Raw genomic sequence first — 27,800 nt, 5'->3', positions numbered from 1 at the left:
CAGATAAAACACATTCCTGCGGAGGGAGCTGGTAGGAACGTTGGGTTGCCTGGTCAATGGCCAGGGTCAACGGCGGCGTGGTGTATTCCGCAAATATGCCCGACTGTGAGGGCGGGCACAAGCCGGCGTGAGTAGGTTAAACGTTGAGTTTTATAAGGGCACCACGGGGTGACCAGCCCCTCCTGACCCAGCCCCACCCCCCACCCAGCCCCACCCAGCCCCTCCCCACCCAGCCCCCCCCCACCCAGCCCCTCCCCACCCTCCCCACCCAGACCCTCCCCACCCTCCCCTCTCCACCCAGCCCCACCCCTCCCATTTTTGGATGCACGACGGACGGACGGACACAATAATCCCCTGTGGGCTGGTGTAACCAGGAGGTTCCTACCAGTATTACGGTTTTGCAGGTGATTTCTGACCGTACACGCCATTGTTACTATTCATTGGAAGGTTCGTTACGCAAGTTTGCCGTGGCTGGCAATGGGATCTTCCAAAGCGTTGCACGTGTTTTAACGTTTTTTTGTTGTTGAGAATCTGGGGGACCTCTGTGGGTGAGGTACATTGACAAATTGGAAGTGAAGTAAATGGGCTGCCGTCTTCCGCAGTTCACTTTGTAGCTTAACTGCATTTCCTTACCTTGTTTGTTCAAACGCGGCATTGTTATCAAAACAAAAAAGAGCAGCCACATGTGTTTTACATGTGGCGTCACTTTCAGGAATTTCTCACAACTTTGATTCGGTGGAAAAGGACACGTGTTAGAATGTTGAACAACTGATGAACTCAGTGGAGGTCTTAAACTCGAGAGATATTTACAACCATTTTTTGGGGTCAATTTTAGTTTATTTAACACAGAAAATATAAGGAACTAGCGATATGTGAAATGTTTCGGGAAATTGAGTGAAATGGATCGGCGTTAGCACAACGCACAGCGCACGAGGTCTGCTGTTGTCAAGGACACTGGTGTCTGCCGTCAAATGATGTATTTTTAAAAATATAAATCATTATAAAATATTTCATCATTAAAGTATTTGCATTTTCCGTTGGTAGTATGAATAGTGTCAGGTAGGGCCATAATTCCTAACCCAGATGTCTTTATTGATGTGATTGAGCTGTTTGGATTAGGGGCAACCGTCCGCTGGAATTACCTTGCATATTGGGTTTATATAGTGTCAAATACATCTATAGGATAAGCAGGAGGATACACATATTCGCCTATTCATGGTGGTATTATAAAACCGCTCCCCAGCACTCGACTACACGCACGTTGCGGTGAGCAATCCACCGAGGTTAAGACAAATGTGCAATGTCTAACCCTGACTGGCTGTGTCCAACACCGAGTGAGGACAACCTCCAGGGAAAACAAAGGGGCGCCGTTATCGCTGCGTCGTTTATTCGCGCGCTGAGCTTAGTTGCGCGCAACAAAAGCGAAGCTGTTCAGTGTTGGCCTATATAGGCCATGCTGTGGCCCTTCCACTGCGATGATGCCGTGTTCTCTCCGTGCCAAGCGGCAGCAAAAACGAGCACCGCGCAGCACCTGCGCACGTGGCCGCGCGGGGTAGATCAAATAAAGGGGGCCTCTTTGTAGAAAGTTTGCCGATGGAAAGCAGATGTTCTTTAACAAAACACTTGCGCTGTTTGACCCGACGCAATGTTGCAGTCTGTCTCTGGCAACCTAGTGGGTAATGACCCTGGGCCCTTGGCGCTTTGATGCTGCGGACTGTGAGGACTCTAAGTGAGGAACTTTTCTTTAAATTTGGGAAATGTAGAAAACTCCTGTGATATTTAAAAGCCGTGTAGAATTAAGCTATTACGCTAGCATATATGGTCTGCTAATTGTTTTTATAAGAGTTTCGGGTTGACACCAATTTCAGCAGTATACGAATGTGCTTGTGTTTAAAAACCCCTTTTTCAACTTGAACTCTGGTTGGATGTTGACACAGCTCAATAAATCAAATGATTTAATTTATTTTCTTTCTCCGTGACTTTACCAAAAGAACCAAAAAGTTATTCCTGCAGTCACGAAAGCTCCAAATCAAGTTTATTCTATTTCAGTTTATCAAACGCATTGATTCACCATTGGAAAGTGTGAGTTAAGTGTAAAATAATTCTAGATTTGAAGCTTTCGTGACTGCAAGGATTCATACTCTTAGGGTTTTTTCGGTAAAGTCACGTAGGTAAAAATAAAATTAAAATTAATAAAAGTAAAATAAAAAATCACGACGTTTCGGAGGCAACACAAGCTTCCGTCTTCAGGTGGAACCGTCAGAGCACGATTGCTGTATCAAGTGTATCAAGTGATACAGCAATAATAAAAAATGAAATAAAAATATATTTTTTTTATTAAAATTAATTAAAGTAAAATCATTTAATTTTTTACCTACGTGACTTTACCGAAAAAACCTAAGAGTAAGTGTAAAACAAATGTTCACTTCATAGTTGTTTTGGTGCAGTCATTTGTGACTGCGCAGAGAACACCAACACAGTATATGTGTGAGAACCCAGTTAAACCGCAGGTGGCTGAGACCCACATTTGAACCGGGAGGTTCTTAGCGATACGAGCGCAGAGCTCTGAATTCCTTTTTAGCCTCCAGAGCCAACCAGCCCACCTCTTCAGAGGGTGTAATTTCAGAGGGTGTAATTTCACCGGCTCTGGAACCGCGTGCCGTGCGGCCATGTTCGATCCGTGCTGGTGTTTTCTTTTTTTTTGTCGACGTGTTTCTGGCAGCCGCACGCAGCACGGTGGGAGAGTAACGCCGAGGTGTCAGCGTTGTTTCATCTCCCACCGGAGCGTGTAATTAGACAAGGCAAGGGCTTCACGGAGCCATTGTGCCGGCCGCAGCGGTTTCCCAGAAATGTGCAGCGTACACTCTCTAACAAGACAACGCGTTAATCAAGCTGCTCGGGTCAGTGACGTGGATACGGCATGTTCATCCCAGTACTCGTCACAATAGATCGGTGAGGATTGCTAATATATATAACTTCATTCAGTTGGTGTACTGGTATTCTTCCTAGAGAGTTTAGCCTATAATGTACACGTACACCCTCGCACAATTACAAATTCACACACAGTTTCTAAAATGCACCTTAACCCTTAAATATGGCAACCATAATATGTTTGGCGTTACACAAGAGATGGCGAATCAATCTTGACTTTCCTTTCCTTATTCTAACTTTCATCTTTCCTCACCTTCTTTCACTAAATTCTGTATTAATGGTCATGTATGATCGACCTTGTTCCTTGGTTATATCTTAGTGCCAAGACTTATACCTGACCCCATCAGCCTGCTGGCAAACCCGCAGTGTCCTGATTATCTGAATGTCATCGTTCCAAAGCCACAAAGATCTCGCCTCCCGTCTGCAGGGAATTACTTTTTCCACCTGAACAAACCTTTAAAAACCATCCAGAAGCACTTGTATCATATTGATGGATATCACTCAGTTTTGATTAGTATATCGCTGCCAACTGTGTTTTTTGTGGCATTATCCAATACAGCTTTCAGAGCTTGAATGTTTTGTTTGAAACCATGTGGCCCCTGGCAATGATCAAACCCACGTTGATGTCATCTCAGCCCATCAATCAGCTGAGGGATAGCCGGATGAACAGGCAGATGGACGAACAACTTACAATTGTAACAGTGTTACAGCATAGGAAGACTAAGACCAAATCACCCGCAACATGTCTGATCTTGGAAGACAGTGCTTCAGTGGGTGGCTCGTGTCCACTAAAGACGGAGCTGTAAACGTCGTTGTGGGCAGCAGAGGCCAAGGGCATCAACATCCGTGGTTTTGCTGCACTCCCACCACATTCACCAATCCAAACCGACCGGCGTGGTGAAGTATGGCCAAGAATCTCCGACAGCCCACGAGGATTTGTGAGGCCCTCAGCCACCAGTGCATTGACCAAACGGGCTGTACATGTACATGCGTTGACTTGCTCCATTGTGGCCTCCATGACAGAGAGATAATGAAGACCTCCGTGGGAAATCTGCCACAGTCATACTGTGGAGTGACTGACCCCTGCCAAGGGAGTGTGGAGTTTCCATCACTGGCTCAGAGCCACTCATGGAGATTAATTCTATGCCATTGAATGTTTAAACAGGGATGGTGCTTGGGCATTTGCTTACACTGTGGATTAACTGTCTCATTCATAAGTGAGACCTGGTTAACCGCGCTTATGTGGCTACAGCTGGTAACTCTGCAGGGGTTGCTGGGTAGTTCCACTGGTCCGTGCATTTGCCACGGAGTTAATTTTGCATGCTGTCAATAATTCCCGCCAAAGCCCTGCAGTGTATGCAGGGAATCACCAGTGTTGCCATCTGCTGTGAAGTGCATGTGCAGCAAAAAAACAACAACCCTGTAGCTTTGTACACGTGGCTTTAAGAGTGCTTTATAAAATTTAAGCGCAAGCCTTAATTTTCCTCTTAACGCATTCTGCATTGCCATTGAGCATCATGGGTAAAAGCAAATATACGCAAAAAACTCCGTTCTGTCTTCAGATCTGTACACAATTCTATTTTTGTCCATCAGCCTCGTGGCTTTTCAAAACAAAATAACGAGCAGCATTTGTTTAAAGTAAACAAACTCTCGTTCCTATGTATGTGCAATGTATGCGGAGACCCAGAAAGTAATTTTGCTTATATATGCTTAATTTACTCTTGGGTGGTTAAACAAAGAACGCATGCATCTTAGCCTGTGACCTTCAAGCTGTGCTGCACAATGCAAAAGTGTCCATGCTGGCGATGGTGGGGGACACGGATTGTTTACGTTTGTCGATCAGCGCTCTGCCAGGATTGAGAGTGTTGCTTGCCCCCGTGTTGGCTCTCCCTGTCAGCGCCACGAACGTCTCGCTTACAGCAACTGTGCATTGGAGCCCAGCCTCCAAACACTTGCTTATCTTTGGCCTGGAAATCCGATAATCAAAAGACTTTGCTTTCTTCGGCGTGCGTCCAATACATTGGAGAGCGGTAGGAAAGCGGGTAGCACGCTGCACTACGATCCCGGTGATCCGGGTTCGATTCCCGCTCACGGCCAACACTAGGTCGACTCAGCCTCAAATGAGTAACTGATTCGGTATGTAAAATTTGCCACTAGGCAGACAAAGGCGGCCGGGTGGCGTGCTGTGGCCACCCACCCTCTCGTGTGCCATATCGGTCTTCATATGTGCTCGCTAACAGCACTTTAAGGCTATTGGGGGGATTTTTGTCTTTGGTCAAGAAACCATTACGTTATATTGTATGTGAATTGTGCAGGTATTTGTATGCAGTGTTATGATGCAATTCAAATGATGCATTAATGGTAAAAATGCCAGCATCCCAATATATGAACCTCATGAAAAAATCTACAAAATCAATTATGCTTTCCTCGGTATTCCTCAGTCTATCTGTGTGGAGCTTTGAATTTGATCCCCCACGTATGTATCTCCAAACATTTAACAAAGCACATTGTGTTAAAAAAAAACCCCACAATACAATAGATCTAAATTCAGCAAACAATGAAAGTAAACGTTGCGTTATGTTTTGAGATGGCATGACTTGGAGGTTTATGGTGGATTATACGAACGGTGATCACTTCAGATATGGGTTTAGCGCGGTCACGAATACTTAGACCCGGCTGTACTTTTTGACGTGGTGGGAACGAGATGTTGAGAAGCGCGGTAATTACTGTGTGTGCGGTGTGGTGGCTCAGCGGGTTTTGAAGGGGTGCTTAGTTTGTGGTTCGCGTATATATTCCTAGAAAGCTTAGCTTTTATGTTTCTGTAAATTAGAGCCGTGGCCTTTACTGTGTCACGGTGAATGAGTGTGGCTTATGAAATTTGAAATGTGGGTTAGGAAAATGCAATTGGAGTAAAATGTGAACGAGCTTTGCAGTTAAGATCTTTGCTTTTGTACATAAGGGAATTTGCATTGCTTACGTTGATTTATGGAAGCTTTTAAAGATTGAAAGGGCTTCCTGAATGTACCGTGAAAATTCCAATTTGCCAGTGCTAGATTTGCTAACAACGAAAATACTTTCAGTTAATTAAAAAATTCATTTGTAAACATTTTTAAGAAAACATATTTTAACTTTGTATTTCATATGATGATTCTGCATTGCAAGATATGCTTTTCTATTCCAAGTATAAATGTAGTGTCTTTAACTATGAGGTGGTGCTTTCTTTGTTGGTGGCGTAGAGCCAGTGGTAGAATTTCTCGTAAACATTAATTGATGCTCTCATTTGCTAAGCAGTGGAGACTGATGATATTTTTCACAAAGTTTCAATATTCCAGTCAAGTTGTTTTGCTTCAAAATGTAATCCTCAATGTTATATTTGCATCCATTTACTCCTTGCAGAAGCAGCATCATCATATCAATGCACTCTCCCATTAATTTGACAAATTAATGATTGACTTTGCAAAACACATTCAAAACCAGATTATGGGCTTTAATAAGTTTAACTCGACCTTGCTCTGTTTCAATACGCAGTAACATCTGTGCTTGAGATGTATGTCATTGCCCCGTACAATTAGTTGCCTTTTAAACGTGGTAATTGTTTTAGTTGGTTTTCTCTTTAATAGATCGGGCCAAAGTTAACAATTGAGGGTGGTTTGTTTGTTTAGGCACCCACGTTGTTTGTGCTGGTCAAGGGAGCTAGCTGCATGGTCTTGGACTTGAATCCCATGCTTTTGCGATGGTTGTACCACTTCCAGCTTGTGTTATTTTATAATTCAAACAACAACAGTGGAGTAGAGCACTTGTGGACTCGAGCCAGGGATTGTCCAGCACTTAAATACATTTAAGAAGGAAAGATAACAAATGCCGGACAGCTAACATGCACTGAAGCAGGACCCCCCCCGCCCCCCGTGAAACTGACCTCGCATTGGGCCATGGAAATTGGTGGGGCAAGTGCCTAGAGACGTCAGACTTCATGCGTGATGGGTCCAGCATGGCTGAATGGCTCAGAGGGTTAATCCTCTGCTTTTTTGCACCCAGCCAGCACCGCTAGGATCCTGGGTTTCATCCCCAGACGACTACTTAGGATGAAAACAACTTTTCATGCACAGAAAAAGAATGGTGTTCCCGATTTGCAGAAAATAAATCGAGCTGTTGGTAGTCATTTAACTTGTTCTTCATGTATAACAATCATACTATTAAAACAAACTTTGTCAATCCACTGATAGATTAAGGTATTTCCAAATCGTCTTAGTCATGTTGGTTGATTAGTCATACTTCACCACACTGGTCAGAGTGGGCTGGTAAAGTGGAGACTCCATATCAGTTCAGATATTCCTCACCACTGATGTTATTTGTGGCTGCCAATCAAATCCAGAGTGGCTGGGTGGTTTGAGCGCTGTGCTAACCAGCGTGCCACAATGCCACTGCATAAAGAACAATAATGCCCTTTAATTATCCATGAAGGCATAATTGAGTCTTAAGCCTTTCCTTTTCGGGCATTCCTGCATTGATACGTTTGCCAATACCATTGGCGAGTGTTTGGTGTGTGGGAGGAGACTAGAGTATGCAGATAAATGCACGCATATCATGGGGTGACATTCAACACTGATGTATTCTGCCCACCTTGTGGCCCCTGGAAAGCCCTGGTGGCCACCCATCCAAGTACTAACCTGGCTCAACTCTTGCTTTGCTTTCAATATCTGATGAGATTGGATGCATTTAGGGTGGATTTGGTTTAAGGCAAGGGCCTAGCCCAGTAGATGTAGCGTCCGTTTCAGAACGTCCCGTTCAGCTTGATATTTGGCAAACAATTTCCAATGTCTTCATTACCTGCAGAGTGCAAATCACCAACGCAATGCATTTCTGGTGTTTTATCCAGATGAGAGTCCAAGGAGAGATTGTGGTTTTATGTAGACAAAGCGGTTATGTAGATAAGTCTAGTCAAGGGGCACTCACGCATGTTTTTTGCAAAGAGCCGTTGGATTGCTCGAACCTGTCTGGGGTTTTATTCTTTGGTTCTTTCGGTAAAGTCACGTATAAAGATAAAATAATAAATTAAATAATAGCATACGACGTTTCGATTGCAACACAAGCAATCGTCATCAGGTATAAATGAAATAGCAACAAAAAATCTAACCAGAAAACTATAGACAGACATATAAGCAGACAGATATCTGTCTGCTTATATGTCTGATGATGATTGCTTGTGTTGCAATCGAAACGTCGTTTGCTATTATTTAATTTATTATTTTATATTTATACGTGACTTTACCGAAAGAACCAAAGAATAATTCCTGTAGTCACGAAAGCTCCAAAATTAAGACTGTCTGGGGTTTGTTCACCCCTTCAGTAACACGAACGACTATGTAGCTGGGCACGACGTTATGGCTTTTTAGTGCGAGCTGCCAGCCTTGCTGATGATTCTGCCAAAGGAACACAAGACGATTGCACAGAAAAACAATTGACTTAAAGCTTTCGTGACTGCAGGAATTCATACTCTTTGGGTCTTTTGGTAAAGTCACGTAGATAGAAAATTTTTAAAAAATCACGATGTTTCGATCGCAACACCATCAATCGTCTTCAGGTGAAAAAATGCAGCAGGCGGACTGCTGAGGCAGGAAGAAATGTAGCTATATTTTTTCACCTGAAGACGATTGCTTGTGTTGCGATCGAAACGTCGTGATTTTTAAAAAAAAAATTCTTCTATCTACGTAGACTTTACTGAAAGACCCAAAGAGTAGAAAAACAACTCTTAAAATGGTGATTTTTCAGCCTTCGATCTGCGAGGCCAATATTTTTCGAAACACTGATTCATAATGAATGTTGCATGGGAAATGTTCTCCATTGCTTCCTGTGCAGCACAACTTGAAACTTGAAGTGCTGAAATTACGATTTTTGTTTTTATTTCAGTCTTATTTATGCTGGATGGGGCCTCTGATATTTTGCATCTCATTCAGAGGGTTGTCCAGCCCTTTCAGGGGAAGGGATTTTGTTTCCAAGTTAAATATCGTCATTCTGAATTTTGAGATTTTAGCCACAACACTAGTTACTTGCGCTGGCTGAATTATGTGAATTATGTCACTGGGTAATAAATACCTGCTTTATAGCAGACTTGGTTTAATGACGTCCCTAGTCATTTGCTGTGGGAACTGTTCAGTAGAATTTGTACTAACCGGTTCATTGGTGAACAAAATAAAAAAAACACGATAGTATTTTTTACTTTACCAGGCAAGGCCCACTGAGCTATATAGCTCTTTTTCAGAAGCCAGCTGGCCACAAGTGATAACTCAACGAAATGACTTATCATGTGGAAATTTAAAGCAGCCACAATACTCTGAACGCATGTTTCTAATGTGGGTGGAAAAACTTGAGGACCCGGAGAAAAATCCATGCAACAACTGACCACTGGCTTGCCCAGTGACTTAGTATCATGTGTATTGGTCATCGGTCTACATATATCTTCTATTTGAATCCAATGATTTGCAGACTTGGGGCTGAGAACATTTAGTCAGGTTATGGCCATTTGGTTCACCAGGTTATGGTCATTTTTTATTGTCTACCTCTGTGGCATGTGGGCATTATAGCACAGTGAGTGGGAGTTTTTTTTTGTACATGGAGATGACATTCTTTCTCCAAGGTGAAGGCAATTTGGCAGAGTGCGTATTGTTGGCTGTGTTCGCTAAATGGGCTTTGAAGTGCGGGATATTTTGTGCTGGAAGCAGGGTGAGTGGCTTTGTCAGCACAGCGCCAATGAAAGCAAAAGTCTGAACAATGGCAGCCTATAAACCCACGCTCCTGGGGCCACTGCCTTCATAATTGCAGCTTGGTCAGGGAGTCAAGTGTCAGCAGACAAAAGGGTGGGGGAAGCTCTTGGATGGGGAATGGGATAGGGGTTGAGAGGTGGAGGTAAGCTGTGGATGGGCAAGATGAATCTTGCACCTCTTGACCACCGGGAGCTTTCAAAAGGGTCCCTCTTGGCTGAATGTCACTGGCAGCAGTGTGCTGCTAGAATCCATTTCGTTTGGCCCTCAAGAGCAAACGAAACGCACAGCCACGCCATCATGCCCCAGGCTGAGATGCGGTCTAAGAAACTGTGTCATTTTGAATTGGCCCTCTAAGTTTACAATACCACACTTTTGTGTATTTTGTGTAATGCGTGTATAACTTCACAAACCAGCACTGACCAGCACCGTGATTTATGCTCAAATGACACCCACGAGTGACACAGCGTAGAGAGACCACCCTCCAAGAGTTGATTCATAAAAGGCTGCAATTATGATGTTTCGTTTATATGGATGTCCTCTATGTGTGTGCCAAAAGTCTAAATATCAGCCTAGTCAAACGAGCATGGGGACATTGTATTTCAAACCTGAAGTGATGATGGGCTAAATTGATCCTCAACTAGGCATTGTACTCGCAAACATCCAATTGTACTCGCACTTGTCACGGTGCCGTACATGTGCAGCTGTCTGCATCGAAGTCAGCAGGGGAGCGGTGGTGGTTTAGCGCGAGTTGCTCAAAAATTCCAACAATCTGAGTTTCATTCCTTGACACCAGTGGCCGATTGATTCTGAACTTCGTATGAGCCTGAGAATAGGATTTCCCCTTTTTTTATGGCAACAAAACAGGTGTTAAGATCTTGATTTGAAGCTTTCGTGACTGCAGGAATCCATACTCTTTTGTTCTTTCGCTAAAGTCATGTAGGTAGAAAAAAAATATATGATGAATTTTCTATTTATTTATTTATTTATTTATTTTCTACCTACGTGACTTTACCGAAATAACCAAAGAGTATAGGTGTTAAAATGTTAAAACACCAAACGGAAACCTTGTACAAGGAATCATGTCTGCATTAACCACAATACAGTTTTTGTACCAGTTGAAAGGGTAAAAGCCGATTACTATATTTTGCCACTGGTAAAGGAGGTCTCATAGTGTAAAAAACATCGATGTTGAAGAGAACGAGTACAGGGTGCTTCAGGAATATTGCACAAAAGATGTTAATAAAAAAACTAATTTCTAACAAAATATTCGGAGCAAGAGGCACTAGAAACAAGTAAGGTGCAGGTGCAAGTCAGCTCTATATTTTATTTTTTAATAAGAACATAAACACACGCAAATAAAAAAAAGACGGTGAAATCATTGCTTACTATAACAATACTTTACCCCAACATTCAGAGTGGGATATTTTTCTCCTCTGTTATTTGCTTACATATGCTTTTAAATACTCCCTTGTTAGCATAAAAAATAACGAGGTTCTATGAATGTGTATTCTTTATGGAATAAATGTGTTATTTATGATAATAATTTTACGTTTTAAGCTAAAGTGGATCATAAAATGAAGTACGCTTTTGGCCACAAATATATTGATAAAATATGTCAACCAAGAAGTTATTTGGCAATGAATATAACATTTAAAAAGTTTTCATTAAATTACTGTTCACATATTTTTTTTAACTTAAAAGCTGGCATGGAGTCATAGTTCCATATGTGTTTCACAAAACTTAAACGTGCAAATTACTTTTCGATATTAATTACTTATATTTTCATATAATATGTAAAATACAATCACACTGGAGCCAAGACAGTCACTTACCCACAGATTTGAACATCTTTGCTGATAATCAGCTATTCATTATGTATTTTAAACATCCAGCTGTTGTAAATTTACATTGGTTAAATATCTGTTATTAGTTAGCCCTGTGTATATTGTGTGGCATTGGACGCAAATGATCTCCCCACAGCTCAACGTTGATCTTCATTTACCTTTCAGCAATATTCCCATTTTATTTTGGATGTGCTTACTCATCTTTTAGCGGCTGTGACCGAGAATTGAACCTGTAACTTCTTCTATCATAACAAAATGTTAGCATGGTTGATTGATTGATGGACTTCCATTCCCGGGGAAACGTGGCAAAAACTATGAAAAAATGTATGGCTGAGTTGTACCACGTGATCAATATGGAGCACAAGGTTGACCAGTTATGTTGAGAGAGTGGCCATGCAACATGTCCAGTGATCTGCTTTGAATACATATGCAGATTAAATCCTTCCATTAGAAGGTTTTTAGCTGGAGAGGGAAACCTTGACTGTTATCTTTTTATGAAAGACTCGAGAGGGGGTATTAAACCTGGTACGACTGTTCCTGCTTTCTACTAATTTGTATGAAAACTATATTTCTCAATGAAGTCAACATGACGAAAAAAAATATTAAACAAAAAAACGGTCACCACTTTCCTAAAATAAAATGCCCTGTTCACCTCAGAAAAAATGCAATACTTGCTGCAGCCACTTCACAGAGCTCCATCGGCAGCATCCGTGAATAGCAGTCGATGCTTGCTGAGATGGTGCGCAAAAGAATGGCTTTTTAATGAACCTTTGGTGGTACTTATTGTTCTTATTCTTGTTGTTGTCGCAGCCTGTGGAGAAACGTTGCAGGAATCGGTGGGGAACTTCTCGTCACCCGGCTTCCCCAACGGCTACCCCTCGTACTCGCACTGCGTCTGGAAGATCTCTGTCACTCCCGGCGAGAAGGTGCGAGCTCCCATTTCATAACACAACAAAGTGCTTGCCACAAATGAACCACAATACCTTGCTGATATCATCAAGGAGCATAAACCATCACGCGAACTCCGGTCATCCTCACAGCGGCTTTTGGCTCGCCATCAAACAGAATAGATTACCGCTTTCAGATGCGCTTCTGCGGCCGTCTGGAATGCTCTTCCTTCCGATATTAGGAGGTAACTAGAGCTATGCACTTTTAAATAATCTACATTGAAAACGAATTTCTTTAGAATTGCTTTTTGTGTTTAGTTTGTTGTTCTTCCCCGCACCACCAATTAGCACGGTTGGCTACGTACTGTGCGAAAAAAGTTCTACATACATCTCCACGCACGTTGGATCAACCTTCACGTGCATTGCACTGCACCCTGCATTACAGCTGGGTAGAGGGACAGAGCTAATGCTTTAAAGATTTTAGTTGGCAAGTGACAATTGGCGTTTGGTTGATTTTAATGCGTGTGAAGCGGCAGTGGGAGTGGTGGACAAGAAGCCCTTCCACTGTGGCCAGCTCTCTGGCCAAAGCAAACCTGCGGCTATGCATGGCCACTTACCATAAAACGACCATTAATTTCCATGGGTTGCTGGCAATTTCAGGCACTTAGCCCCACTCTCAGCTGCATTGCACTCCAGCGTTTATAGCAACCCCGTAGATATTTTGGAAAATCACCTCATCTGTGGATATAAGACATAACACTTAAAATATATTCTTTGGGTCTTTCGGTAAAGCCACGTGGATAGAAGACGGTTGCTTGTGTTGCGATCGAAACGTCGTGATTTTGATTTTAGTTATTTTTTTTTATCTACGTGGCTTTACCGAAAGACCCAAAGAATATGAATTCCTGCAGTCATGAAAGCTTTAAGTCAAGACTTAAAATATATATATACTTTCAAATTAATAACATTTTATACATTTCTCATGTTATTTTTGTGTGGGTATCGTAATGAGGGGCTGTGTCACAGTGAATCTATTCACAAGAAATCGGATGGGCCACATTAATTATATACGGAGCCTCGCATATGGTTATACATTAAATTTTTACCACGATACATGCTTTATTTCATTAATATTTAAATTTTGGCCACTAACGATGTTGCAACGAGTTAGAATGAAGAAGGTAATGTTCTGAAAAGTGTTTTGCAGATTTTGTCAGTAGTCTTTAAAAGCGTTGGTACACTTTAACGATCTATTTTCAAAAGGACCAATTGAAAACGTTATTTTCACGAGGCCTCGGTTGATTAAGACAAGAACACGCAAGACCTTAGTCACGTATTTATTGAAACCACTTTCCACATCAATTTTGATTTGATAAAAATATGGAGAAAATCTTTGCGAATGTGACAATTAGTTTCAGCAAATATATTTGGGAATTGCATTACCTGCCTTTATATGAATTATACTCTTTGGTTCTTTCGGTAAAGTCACGTAGGAGTTTATTTTATTTTCTACCTACGTGACTTTACCGAAAGAACCAAAGAGTATGGATTCCTGCAGTCACGAAAGCTTCAAATTAAGATTTATATGAATTATGCCGATTTGCTTAAATACAGTAAAACAGACGACATCTGGATTACAAAGTTTAAATCACAAGCCTACGTGTTGAACTCACATTTTGAGAGCTAAGCAAGTGATGCTTGGATTTTACAGGGAACTTTACGGAAGTCCCTTCACGCAGGTAGGTTCACACTGTTTACAAATGGCTTAAATGGGCCATGCTGATGAAAATTGTGACACATCACCATTTAAAACCACTGGCTGTGTTTGCCTCATTTGAAGAGTTCATCCCAGTGCTTCGAATGTGTAGGGTAATCTTATTTGGGTTAACCATCCCCCGCAGAGCAAGCCCGCTGTGTGGCGGCTTGTTTATTAAATGATGTGTGTCCGGCTCGTGAATTCACGGAAGCCCCCCCCCCCCCCCCCTAAGATGGTTATTTCCCCGGACTGCTGCAGTAATAGAGCCCCCTCTCGATTGGCCCCTGTACCCAGGCTTTGCACCGCCAGCCACATATTTACTTTCCTCCTCTCTGGGATCTTTGTTGGCAGCCCAGTGACCCTTATCAATGTCTACCGTGGGGTCGACCTTTGGTCCCATAGGGGATTAAGTATGAGGCCCCTCGGATTAGATTCCTATGGAACACTGCACGATGCAGTACCAGTGTGCATATATATCTTTATTTAGGCGGCTCTATAGCCTCGGGATTATTAGTGCAATAGGATAATGAACAAGACGAGCTACAGACATGAAAACACAATGGAGAGCTAAACAATGCCATGCATCTAAATGTAATATTGTACGTCTACAAAAAGGTTTTAAACAGGAAAATGCAGCTGGCATTTTCTCCAAGCAGATGTTGAACCTCATTTAATGATGGTTTGTTTAAATTCGTGTATTACGATCCAAAAAACAAAAGTAATATTTTGAGCGCTAAATGCTATAAAAAAGCCGCCCAATATCAGCGGCACAACGCGTTTGGTGCTGGGTGTGCTATTGAAAGATGTGCGCTGACGTTTACGATCGACGGCAGGTGTTTGCACGCTGATAATCGCGCGGGGACAATGTATTCTTTTGAGTCGTCAGGATTAATCCTGCTCAGAGTCATCGCTGGATTTGCATCGGAAACAACACCATAAATAGTTCTCAACCTTTCAAATATATTTAAAAAGAAATGCGTAATCTGAAACACGGGGCAGTGATTACAAATACTGAAGAAAAAGACAGCGGATTATGTTTTGTTGAATCAATTTGCTTGATGGTTTCGCATTAAATAACATTTGTATAGTAAATAGCATTTGTATATTAAATAGCTGTCGCATATGGTAAAAAGTTGCAAATGCAAAAATGCACAGATGTACTGGGTAAGATTGAAACAATACCAGTGGAACTGTGAGATGAAACAAAATTTGTATTATAATTCACGTAATATTTTTTTCCATAATACTGTTAAAACACTACAATATTCCCTTAACACTGATTGATAACAGTGGATTACAGGCTATAATCGATTTTTTTTATTAGCATGCTATTGAAATGAATGTTTCTGTACCAGCACGGAACTCCTTTGTAAGTATCCAGGAAATTAGATAAATGTGATCAACGAATAAAATGAAGTTAAACCTACAGACTGACACGTACTCTTGTTTGCTATCAGCCAATAATAATAATAATGCTGCCATGTATTTAACCGGGAAAAATATCCTCATTGAGTCTTTAAAAAGGATTGGGCCACACATCTATACGCAGGATCTTCCTATTCTAGATTCCTCGGCAGCCAAAATGACAAGAAGAGGCATTCTTTTAAAAAAAAATTGTTAACCCCCCCCCCCCCCCCATTTCAAGAGTCGCAGTGCAATGTGAATACGGTGGTAGTTCTTAATAAATAACTTCACAAAGCAGCAGTCCTTAAAGAGCCGCATGCAGCTCCGGAGCTGCAGGTTTGCCTACCTCTGCCCATAAAGATTGCGTGTGTTGTAGTCGGAGCTCAGTACGTACTATAACTACGAGGCCCATCACACCAAGCTATGGCTGGCAATCAAAGTCAGGTTGATGGGTTCTGAAGATGCAGGGAAAACCAGGACCAGTGGCAACTCTAGCCTCAACACGGGCCTGCGGAATATTACATGGCGATATAAATACTTGCATTCAATTGTCTTTTCTTACAGATCACCCTTAACTTCACTTCGCTGGACGTGTTCAAGAGCCGCCTCTGCTGGTACGACTACATCGAAGTGAGGGACGGCTTCTGGAGAAAGGCCCCGTTGCTGGGTAAGATACAGCACTTGTGCTGCACTTACAGATGAACCCTGTTCGAGCTCAGGGTCTGGCCACTGAGGGTCATGTTTGGGAGATGATTTGCCATGTGGGGAGCAGTGGCGCAGTGGTTGGGTCAAGTGCTGTTAGCGAGCACCTGCGCTACGAACCTGGCGACAGGAGTTCGATTCCCGCTCACGGCCAACACCAGTAGCGATTATATTATCTGAACCGGTCATGGGCCTGCCCTAGGTCGACTCAGCCTCAATTGAATACCTAGTGCCAGGCGTAAAAACATTGCCACTCGGGAGACAAAGGCGTTCAGGCATGATGCTGTCCAGCCACCCCCTCGTGTGCCATTCCAGTCATAGGTGCGCGCCTAAATAACTTTCCCCAACAGTCTGTTAAGGCTATACTGGGAGATCTTTGTCTTTGTGGTGTGCGAAAATGCATATACGATATCGCATTACACTTTCATGAGCCACATGCTCCATATGTATCCCCCTGTCACATTGTAAGCCAGGTCTGGTGTAATAGCGGTCATTTCACTTCATGACGAGTCCTGAAAAGGTTTTGGGAATTTTAAAATTAAACCTAAAATAATTAGATTTTAACTATTTTGCAGGATTATATCTAGAACTGGTCGATTTTTACTATTCAGGAATTGCAATTCCATTCTTAGCTGGGCATGGTGTTCAATGCAAGGAAGCAGGGTCCGTGGGGCCTGTTCGGCCTCGTGCAATCGCCATGAAAACGCATTGCCGATGCCAAGTGTGTGAAAAACTTGGCCGGATTCCAATGTTGATTCACGAAGGGAGGGCGTAGTTTACCTGTCGCAATGCACGGCCAGTGCGTGGAGCAGCGATGACCCTAGGCAGCCAGGTGTAGGCTCTGCACTGAGCAAGCAAGTGTATAGCCCAGCACATACACAGGACCGTTGCCTGTATATGTGTGGCCTTGACTATACCCTAAGCTGGCTCCTCTTAATTCAAGTTTGTGTTTTTAATCGTAATCAATTCCATTCGTATTACTTTTCTATAAAGGCACTGAAACCAATTGAATTGCAGGCCTTTGCACACTCGCATTTTTTTGTAAGTAAGCAAAGCTCTATTTTGTGTTTGGTACATTGTTAGAAATACCTAGGTAGGTATTGACAACTTCAACAATCAGTTGAAGTGCTAAATATAATCTTAAACGCATTCAAGACCAGAACACTGACCTGGCTCCAATGTCCAGCTCACCACTCATTCGGTCCACACGCTCATTTAAAGAGTCTGGATCAGATCATGCACATGAAAGGAGAGAGAGAGAGAGAGGGAAACAAGTGCCTCGCCGTTCCCACTCAAATGAGCTCTTGAGCACTCGAAGGAAGACGCGGAATGAAGACTCGTAATGAAGATCCGTAAGGCGAATGCATTGACAGAATCCGTGGAAATGGACTTCACATTAACGCAACCAGGTCTCGCCACCTAAACTCTGCCTCTGCATGTTTGTGGAGCCGTGATGATGAGTGTTCGTACACGCCATTCCGTCAGCCTTAGCAGACAGACCCCACTGGCTTCTAACATTAGCTTTTCTGTAAAGTGTTAGTCTCACTGGCTGTGACGTGCCGCCCTGTAGACGTTATTAACGTGCTGATTTGCAGGGTCCTGATGTGTGGAATTGCGTCCATTGTTTTGGCGGAGCAGGGGTCACACATGCAACCAATACGCAAAGTATCTAAATTACACCACGGATCACATGCAGCGCATGGCAACGCGAGTAGCTCTAAGCCTGTTTGGTTACCGGCATTACGGTTATTGGAAAAAGCTGCTGATTGATGCTCACACTGAGCTTCATTTGTTGAGCGGTGTGTGCGACACGCTTAACAAATGTTGGCGTCGGTGTATTTAGTGGTGTCACAATGTGTGAGCAAATTTAAGGTGAGGCAGGCAGACACCCAGTGTGTGCGCGCGTGTGTGTGCGTGGTAGTTTAGCGGTTAGCGCGCTGCGCTACGAACCTGGCGACCCGGGTTCGATTCCCGCTCACGGCCAACACCAGTGACGATTATCTGAAATGGTCCTGGGCCTCCCCTAGGTCGACTCAGCCTCAAATGAGTACCTGATGCGGTGTGTAAACATCGTCACTGGGGAGACAAAGGCGGCCGGGCGTGGTGTTGGCCACCCACCCCCTCGTGTGCCGTGCCGGCCTTCATAGGTGCTCGCTAACAGCACTTGCCCCAACAGTCTGTTAAGGCTATGCGGGGGATCTTTGTCTTTGTGCATGTGTGCACGTGTGCGTACGCGTGTTTGCAAGTGGGGATAGGTGGGAGGCGGTGGGTAGCACCGTACTGCTGTGATTCAAATCACCTGGGTTGAATTCCCGGCCATGTGCAACATCAATGTTGAGTGTCATTTCAGTCTTTTTTTTATTAGGCCTGCCATAGGTAATCTCCTCTCTTACCCCTGGCCACCCTTGCAAATGATACGTTCCATCTCAAGGGATTTCCCCCCCCCCCCCCCCCCCATATTAAGTATTTTAAGAAACTCAACCTTATATCGGTACCTGTTGAATGTACGTAAACATTAGCCTTGGGTTGACAAAGAGGCAGTCTGAAGAGGTGATGGCCACACCATCAAGTCGTGTTCAATGCCGGCTACCTTTCTTGACGGTCGATAAGCCAGGATGAGGAATCTTTGTCTCGGAGTTATTTGTTTAGTGTCTTTTAATCTCACGAATGGAGTAGATACGCCAATCTTTAGTTGAGCTCCTTATGTAGATTTAGCAACATTCAGTGATAGGAAACTGGCCAAGTATCCGAACGAAGAAGACGCATTTTTGAGGCCAATAGAAGCGTTCCTTCACAAATGAGGGCCAATATAAATATTTTGCTTTTAATATGGAATTAATGTTTCTATATAAGAATAGGTTTTACCCTTTCTGGCAATAAAACAGGTGTTAAGATTTTAAAACACCAAACTGCAACCTATTGCAAGGAATATTGTCTGCATGAACCACAGATACTTGGGGTGAACATGCAAACCAAAAAAAACATGCTTTGATATCATATGCATTGTCAACTTGATTTGAAGCTTTCGTGACTGCAGGAATTACTCTTTGGTTATTTCGGTAAAGTCACGTAGATATAAAATAATAATAGAATACGACGTTTCGATTGCAACACAAGCAGTCGTCATCAAGTAGAACAAAATTTGAGAGAGAGACAAAGCACAGACACGGAGACACACAGACTGACACACAAGCAGATACAGACAACACAGACACACAGAGAGAGACACACAACTGCTTGTGTGTCTGTCTGTGTGTCTCCGTGTCTGTGTTTTGTCTTTCTCAAATTTAGGTCTACCTGATGACGACTGCTTGTGTTGCAATCGAAACGTCGTATTCTATTATTTAATTTATTTTCTTTCTACGTGACTGTACCGAAAGAACCAAAGAGTAATACTATATGCATTGTTTTCGAAACTGGTTGGTCCACACTAGAGACAGCTTTCTTTAGAGCCTCGTCTCAAACGGTGTTAGGCCAGAGGACGCCAAAAGGCGAACAGCACAAAGACAATGCCACGATTAGGACATTGAGAGCTCGGGGTGAGCAGCCACATCATGGGATCCACCTTGACAGGATTGTTTGCATGTTCACCACAAGTATATGTGGTTAATGCAGACATGATTCCTTGCAAAAGGTTGCAGTTTGGTGTTTTAATATCTTAACACCTGTTTTATTGCAAAAAAGGGTAAAACCTATTCTTATATTTTGATCTTGGAAAGGGGGGTCCCATGATTAATGTTTCTGTGTTACATGCATGGGTTGTTTATATTTCTATTTTTGATCACGGCTATTTTTTTTATATTGATAAAATGCACATTTTTACCCATTGGGACACTGTGAGAGTTTTGGGCTCTATTCTACAAAGGAAAACGTATCAGAGGAGGCATCGAATATTCATGAATTCAATACTCTTTTTTCAAATTTGGTAACAACCAATTGGGACACGTTATCACTTTTACGAATAAAATTATGGAAAACTTATATGTGTACAGTTTGTGCATTCACGGTGTCGTTTAAACACATAAATGTCCTTATGTCCCCAAACTGAAATCTACATCAAGTGGAACTTATCTTGAGCCTGATGCAAATTCCACATTCCTATGTAAGGGACCAGTCTCTACAGATAACTACAGACATTGCTTTGCACAAAGTAGTACTAATTTTATTGACCTAAGAGAGACGATTGGCTGAAATGATGGCCGATGAAGGATTTGAAGTTGCAACATTTCTCTCACCATGCCACTTTATTAGATTGTGAAATGTTTAGTCGTGGGTAATTTTAACATCAAGCTTGGTGGAGATTTCTTGGCGGGAGAGAAAAATAAACTTGTAAATTCAGAAGAGAGCATGACAAGAAAACTTGACAGATGTGATCAGCGTCGATTGTGCAGCCCACGGATAACCTAACTGCATAGAGACGATGCTGTGTTTTGGTTGCAAACTGAATTGTGGTGCCTTTTTGAAAGAGGGACAATATTAGACACAGGCTCACATGCAGGAGACTAGCAGCTAAAACTGTGTGGGGCCTCCTATCAGCTCATCCGTGACCCCCCCCCACCTCATCTCGCAGAGTAAATCAATCACCTGAAAGTTGTGCCTGAGAAAACGGCGGCAGGCTGGTATGGGTCGCATTCCGTTTGGCTCGGATGTGCGTACGTGGAATGGAGGAGCTAGGCAAGCCAGTGCTTGGTGCCGAGGATAAGACTTTGTTGCGGCTCGTGTGGGACTTAGCGCTTATGGTTGCCAGGCTGCTGGCTGGGCGTTCCCAATAATTTCCAGCTGAGAAACATATCTGCATGTGTTTTCCCATTAGGTGTGGGATCTTTTATTGTGTATATTAGGACAACCTTCCTTCTGCTCACGTGATCCACGTCTCAATGTCAGTACATATGACAAGGATTATTTATTGACTACAGTGCGGTCACGTGCTGCCTGGAATGTATAGCTGCATAGGCACAGTTATTGCAGGAACATTTTTTTTGCAGGCAAAAATCAAAACTGTGACCAAGGGGACGGCCCGAAGCCAGATGGTGGGAGACTGTATAAGCAGACCTTTAGAGGTTGGGTGTTGGCGTACAACAGCTGTGCGATCGAGCAGAAGGAACTGATGGTAAAGTGTCGTGGCGCCAAAGGAGGTTGCCTGCAACAGCCTCTATATCTTATCGTTTTACAAACAAAATGAAAACACTCCTAACTAACTTAATCTTAACACACACAAACGCTGCCCTGGAACACGCGGAAATATGTTCGCCTATTACATTATTGTTTATGTCAGCATTAGTGAAAACATTGGTGCAGTTCTTTCGTGTAAGCTGCTGTCAATGCAGTCCATGAATTTTCACCATACTTACAGTTGGTTGCAGGTAAGTGGATGGGCATGCTGTAGCTGTAGCTCTCTGTTGAGATTATTTGGTGGCTGTAGGATTAAAATCGTTGGCCCCATGTCGAGTGGTTCAGTAATAAACACACTGAATGGTAACATTGTGGATGTTACGTGTTAAGTGGGTACTATTTACAACGAGTCATTTTGCCTTCAGACCATGTAGATGGAATGTTATAGCCTTTGAGGTGGTTTTGATAATTTCTCAGTCGAGGAAGATCCACGTGCAGACACTCACTGTCTTTAATAATAGCAACAAGTGAGCAATCATGCTTGTACACGCTCCAAGTCAGTGGACATTTTTAAATCCTGGCAAATAAAATAAATGAAGAACAAATCCAAATAATTTAATGGTGCGAATTTAATTCAACGGCGCTTTCCAATACAATTCAATTGCACTCTAATATTTAATGTCGTACTGGTCCGATACGTTTAAGTGCCAAAAACTTTGAAAGCAAACATTTAGGTTACCGGGGATGCATTGGGGAGCATATTTCAAGCAAAAAAAAAAACTCTATGTTTAAACGGTTGTGGAAGAAAATTCTTGGCAGTCGGGAATTTCACATGGCTGTGATCTTATAACCAAACATTCCATCGGTGTGTTTGGTTTAAATTTTAGTCATCGAGTCACCTGGACGTGTGTTCCGGCTAGCGCCTCGTTTTTATTTTTTTTCATGAAACACGTCCATACGTTTTTTGAGCAGGGTCTAGCAATAGTTACAATAATTATTGTTGCAAGAATCAACGGTAATCAAGTGAAAATGGTACAATTCATTGTTTTTTAAAATTATATTTTACAGCAAAAGTCCTTTACTCAGGATGGTCCTGGGTGGTATGTGTGGCCAATGCCTCGTTGAGTATTTTCACATCTGGAAAGAAATGTGAGTGCCCAGTGAAACCTACACGTAGTTTACAAGGGAAGAATCTCCACACAGGAATACTATGAACCTACTTGCTGTACCGCCCTCTATAGGAATCTTGGTATTAAGGCCGTTGCCCAGCAGGTGGATTTGTTACGCACGTCACAGCTGTTGCTAGCACAGGCAATCCATGGTTTTCATTCTTGCGTGAGTCACCAATCAAGCTACCATGTCTTAGAAATGAGGCATGCACCACCACACACGGGCAATACAAAGTTGCTGGCTGTGTGGATTGTGCACTCCATGAAGCGAAGGGCGCGCATTGTTAGCAAGAGCCAAGACATGGGTATCAAAGCGTAGATTACATTGTTATACTTTTACTAGCATAAGTACCCGGCGTTGCCCGGGTGAAAAATATATTTCTTAATAACCTTACATATATACACACACTCACCCTCACCACTCTCCCTCACCACTCTCCCTCACCACTCATCCTCACCAATCACACCCTCACCAATCACCACTCACCCTCACCATTCACCCTCACCACTCTCCCTCACCACTCCCTCACCAATCACACCCTCACCAATCACCACTCACCACTCACCCTCAACACTCACCCTCACCACTCACCACTCACCCTCACCATTCACCCTCACCACTCTCCCTCACCACTCTCCCTCACCACTCATCTTCACCAATCACACCCTCACCAATCACCACTCACCACTCACCCTCAACACTCACCCTCACCACTCACCACTCACCCTCACCACTCACCCTCACCACTCTCCCTCACCACTCTCCCTCACCACTCATCCTCACCAATCACACCCTCACCAATCACCACTCACCCTCACCATTCACCCTCACCACTCTCCCTCACCACTCTCCCTCACCACTCTCCCTCACCAATCACACCCTCACCAATCACCACTCACCCTCAACACTCACCCTCACCACTCACCACTCACCCTCACCATTCACCCTCACCACTCTCCCTCACCACTCTCCCTCACCACTCATCCTCACCAATCACACCCTCACCAATCACCACTCACCACTCACCCTCAACACTCACCACTCACCACTCACCCTCACCATTCACCCTCACCACTCACCCTCACCACTCACCCTCACCACTCAACCTCCCCTGATCACTCACTAATCACCACTCACAATCGCCACTCACAACCGCCCTCACCATTATATTTTTGCCCCAGTCAACGCCGGATATTTCCCATTCGTAGCAGTTTATATCAACTCTATAACGAACTTATATTTAACAGGAAGCGCGATCCTAAAGTAATTTACAACCTTCGATTAGTCCTTTGTGCGATTCAAAGAATCGATTCCTGGCATGTTGGGGGTTTACATTTTGAATGATAGAGTTTCATTTTCATTGGTATGTTATGTTTTAATGTTTTCAGGAGTTTTTAATTACATTTTTGCCCCGGTCAACGCCGAATATTTCCCGTTCGTAGCAGTTTATATCGACTTTAACCAACTTATAGTAAACGGGAATCGTCCGAATCTAAAGGAATCTACAACCTTCGATTCCTTTGCGCGAATCAGAGAATCGATTCTTGGCGCGTCGGGTTTAAAAGTAATTACACAGTTGTATTTTCATTGGTATGTAATGTTTTAAAGTTTTCAGAAGATTTTAAATGTATTTTCACCCCGGGCAACGCCGGGTATATCGAGTTTATACCACAAAGTCGTCACTTGACACGGGTGGGGTGTCGAGGCCTAGTACCGTGCAGAGCCTCCGGCCTCGCCTAGATTGCCCACCCGGCTGAGGCTGGGTACAGGGGCCGTTACCCCCCCCCCCCGCGCTACAATAATACTGTGTAATCGCTATAATTTTATTATCTACCGACCCTATAATAGTAATTGCACACATTGTGGTGGGGGGGGGGGTAGTGAAGAGGACGTGAAACTTTGATGAATTTACCTCAGAGTCGCGTGGTGGGTGTCGAGGCCTAGTACCGTGCAGAGCCTCCGGCCTCGCCTAAATTGCCCACCCGGCTGAGGCTGGGTACGGGTGCCGTTCCCCCCCCCCCCCCGCGCTACAATAATACTGTCTAATCGCTATAATTTTATTATCTACCGACCCTATAATAGTAATTGCACACATTGGGGTGGGAGGGGAGTGAAGAGGACGTGAAACTTTGATGAATTTACCTCAGAGTCGCGTGTTAATGCGTGCGCATATTTTTAACGGGAATTAAAAATGCCGTCCACCCCGCAGCGAATGCGTCGCTACCCGTTGCCAGGGGCAACCGCCGTCCAATGAAACTGCGTATGGTCCGGCGACACACAGACACACAGACAGACAGACAGATTTGCGATTTTATATATATAGATTTCATTTACCTTGCGCCAGGATAATTTCAGAGTTGCCACCCAAGTTGCCAGTTCTTCAACAAAGCTTGGCATGGGCTGAGGAGTTCCTCAATGTATCGTAACAACTAAGCAGACATGTGGGTGAAATTTTTTTTTTGCAAAAGTAATAACCTCTGCTGAACCATACAGCTCACGAGCACCTGCGCAATGCAAACTCAAATATAACTCTTGGTATTTAATCTAGACTCCTTTAACCTGGTGAAATCCAGTTACATGCGTAGCTCCGCCTGCAAGCGTTCCCACATCGCTACAGAGAGATACAATTTGCACTTTTTTTTGCGGATAATTGTCAAATTTTGTGGGGAGTGGTAATGTAGCGGTTTGCACAATACTCTGCCAAAACTGGTGACATAACCTTGATTCCCAGGCATGGCTAAACACCAGTGGTGAGTGATATCTGAACCGGTGAAGTATGACCAATGACGGACAGTGGATTGTCATGAGTCTATAGCCTTTAAACACAGATTCCCCTACCCTCTGCTCCAAGTCATCACAAGCCCCCCCCCCCCCCCCCCTTTAGACACGTACACCCTATGGGGCTGATGCCTTTCCTTTGTTTTTCTCTAAAGTGTGAAAAGAGATAGGCGTAAATAACAGGGCCATTGCTGGTAGGCGATCAGCCACCCAGTTAACATGGCCAGTGCTCTCCTAACGTTCCGAACATCGGCCAGCGAGCGCAACAAAGGTTTACGGCCGGCTTGAGAAACGACCTCGGCATTAGCAGGACGGGAGTGTTACCCGCCCTACTTATTGCGATGCCACGGTCCCACCGGGAAGCTGCGGGCGGCTTTGCTGGGTCACTTCGCAATCACGGTTTCCATGGGTCCTCTTTCGACCGGAATGTTGGCTGTCGTGGGTCGGTCCACATTCGGCGTTAAAACCCAGACACGGGAGTGTGCGGGAAGCCTCTCGTTCAACTGCGCGAAGGAGCACCGCCTCATGGCGGGTTGGGAGATCCTTGTGCGGGAGCTTAGCCGGTGGCACAGCTGTGATTGCACTTTTTTTTGTTATCGGTGGTGCAGTCATCTGCACCACTTCGGTACCACCACCTCCCCCCCATCTCAATACAAGCATACGAATACACACCCCAGAGACGGAGCTCTCCCACTGAGCCTTGGAGAGTGCAGGGGCAAGTGTTGTTCAGAGTGAGCACAGCCACCTGTGCGGTGCTGATGGTTCACCCACCATGCCAGGTCATCGTTTGAGGGCCCAGGCAACCGAGGTGAGGGGCCAGGATTCGTTCAGAATCCACTTGCCATGGATGTGCACGGCCAGGAATAGAACGCAACAACACGCACTGCCGGTGTGCGCTTGGGGCCATCTCCTTTTTACAGCCCTGAGCCAGTGTTGGGAATTCCACGTGACTATGGTGGGTGCGAGTCAATTCCAGCTTGAAAACTCATCTCTTCATAACCGTTTTTTGTGTTTAGTCCTTCCCTCCCACACTTCATATTAGCGCGGTTGGCTCTGTACGGTGCGAACGAAGTTCAACATACTTGCATGCATACAATTTAGAGGATGACCATTAAAATGAATACCAACAATTAACGATCCCAGGGGGAAGATGGGCTGAAATGCACTCGTTAAAACATGTCCACCACCACCACAGTTGAGTTGAATATGGATATATAGACGTGGCGGTTTTCTCACTCCCGGACCCTTTCCCTGCTATGTGTTATGCATTGAGTTTAGGCAAAGGCCTCGGCCAATGCCAGGGTTGGCTTTGAAGAGAGCGGATCTGGGTCAACGTGCCCGGCATTCAAATGCACTGGTTAACGTTTTGGCCTCGTGCACGTATCTCAGGTCACGGTACAACCTGGTGTTATTCAGGCTGTGGTGTAGTGGGGGGAAGGGTGGGGGGGCATCTGGGTTACTTCAGGTCCAGTACGGAAAGCAAGCGAACCAGATCTTGAATCTCCTGCACTGCAGCCTCTGCAGGTCGCATGGTCTCCGCCGTGGGGGGAAATGCCAGTGCTATAAATCTTAAACAAATGGCGATGCTTTAGATCCTTCGATACACCACATCAAAAAGTCTGTCTCCTAAATCTAAATCCTATGCTGCGCAGCCTCAAGAAGGGGAGCATACGGGATAAAGGTCGAAATATTAAAGGGTGAAAACAATACAGTGCTATAATTATTTACAGCGGTGTTTACCATGTGCCAGTTCTCAATGTTGAAGTTTCACATTAATTTTGTTCGACAAACACCAACATATAACCCACCAGTTGATGCTCATTTGAACATGGAAAGCCTCCGTTGAATTCGTCACAGCTCCGACTTGTGTCTCGCTGGTCAGACACAAGGGATCTTCAGAAATGATGGCCTGACGGTTTCGTGAGCCGTCCTGCCTGTCCCCTTATGCCTCCTTCCTCCCCTCCCTCTTACCCCTCCCCTACCCCCGTGTCTCCCGTCACCCCCGTGTGCCGGTGCGCGCAGGCCGCGTGTGCGGGGACAAGCTCCCCGAGCCGCTCATCTCCACCAGCTCGTGGATGTGGATTGAGTTCCGCAGCAGCAGCAACTGGGTGGGACGCGGCTTCTCGGCCGCGTACGAAGGTGGGACGGGCGGCCCCGCGGCAGTCGAGTCTAAGCCCTCCGCCGTGCCGCACGAGCGCTACCAGTATGACAGATAGCGATGCCCGCGCGCATCTCCGCGGAAGCCCCGTGCGGTGCACGGTCGGTGGTGAAGCCAGTAAAATAGCCTGCGTGTGGCGTATACGTAGAGCGCAACTTTATAACGTGAAAGCAATACGTGCATGAGTTTGGTGGGGGTAGAGTTGGTGATTTGTGCAGCTTGCTAAGATCCCGGTGGAATGTGTTCATTTCCTGGCTGTGATTCACATCACTAGTGGCAAATAAATTAAACTAAGTG

At 44.2% G+C, this 27,800-nt stretch overlaps 1 protein-coding gene across 5 annotated transcripts in view; it reads left to right on the top strand.

Annotated features, from left to right (window-relative positions):
- LOC144934189 (tolloid-like protein 2) overlaps positions 1–27,800 on the top strand; it is a 172,870-nt gene that overhangs the window by 122,194 nt on the left and 22,876 nt on the right. For all 5 annotated transcript variants that reach the window (XM_078859758.1, XM_078859756.1, XM_078859757.1 and 2 more), the window contains 3 exons: positions 12,347–12,462; positions 16,148–16,250; positions 27,368–27,484. In XM_078859758.1, coding sequence (XP_078715884.1) covers positions 12,347–12,462; positions 16,148–16,250; positions 27,368–27,484 — 336 coding nt within the window. The remainder of the gene's footprint in view (positions 1–12,346; positions 12,463–16,147; positions 16,251–27,367; positions 27,485–27,800) is intronic.

This window comes from Lampetra fluviatilis, chromosome 9, assembly GCF_964198595.1.
Source record: "Lampetra fluviatilis chromosome 9, kcLamFluv1.1, whole genome shotgun sequence".
In the NCBI taxonomy this organism is placed as follows: Eukaryota; Metazoa; Chordata; class Hyperoartia; order Petromyzontiformes; family Petromyzontidae; genus Lampetra; species Lampetra fluviatilis.
The sequence above is the reverse complement of the archived record's forward strand: the minus strand, read 5'-3'. Positions and strand labels throughout refer to the sequence as shown.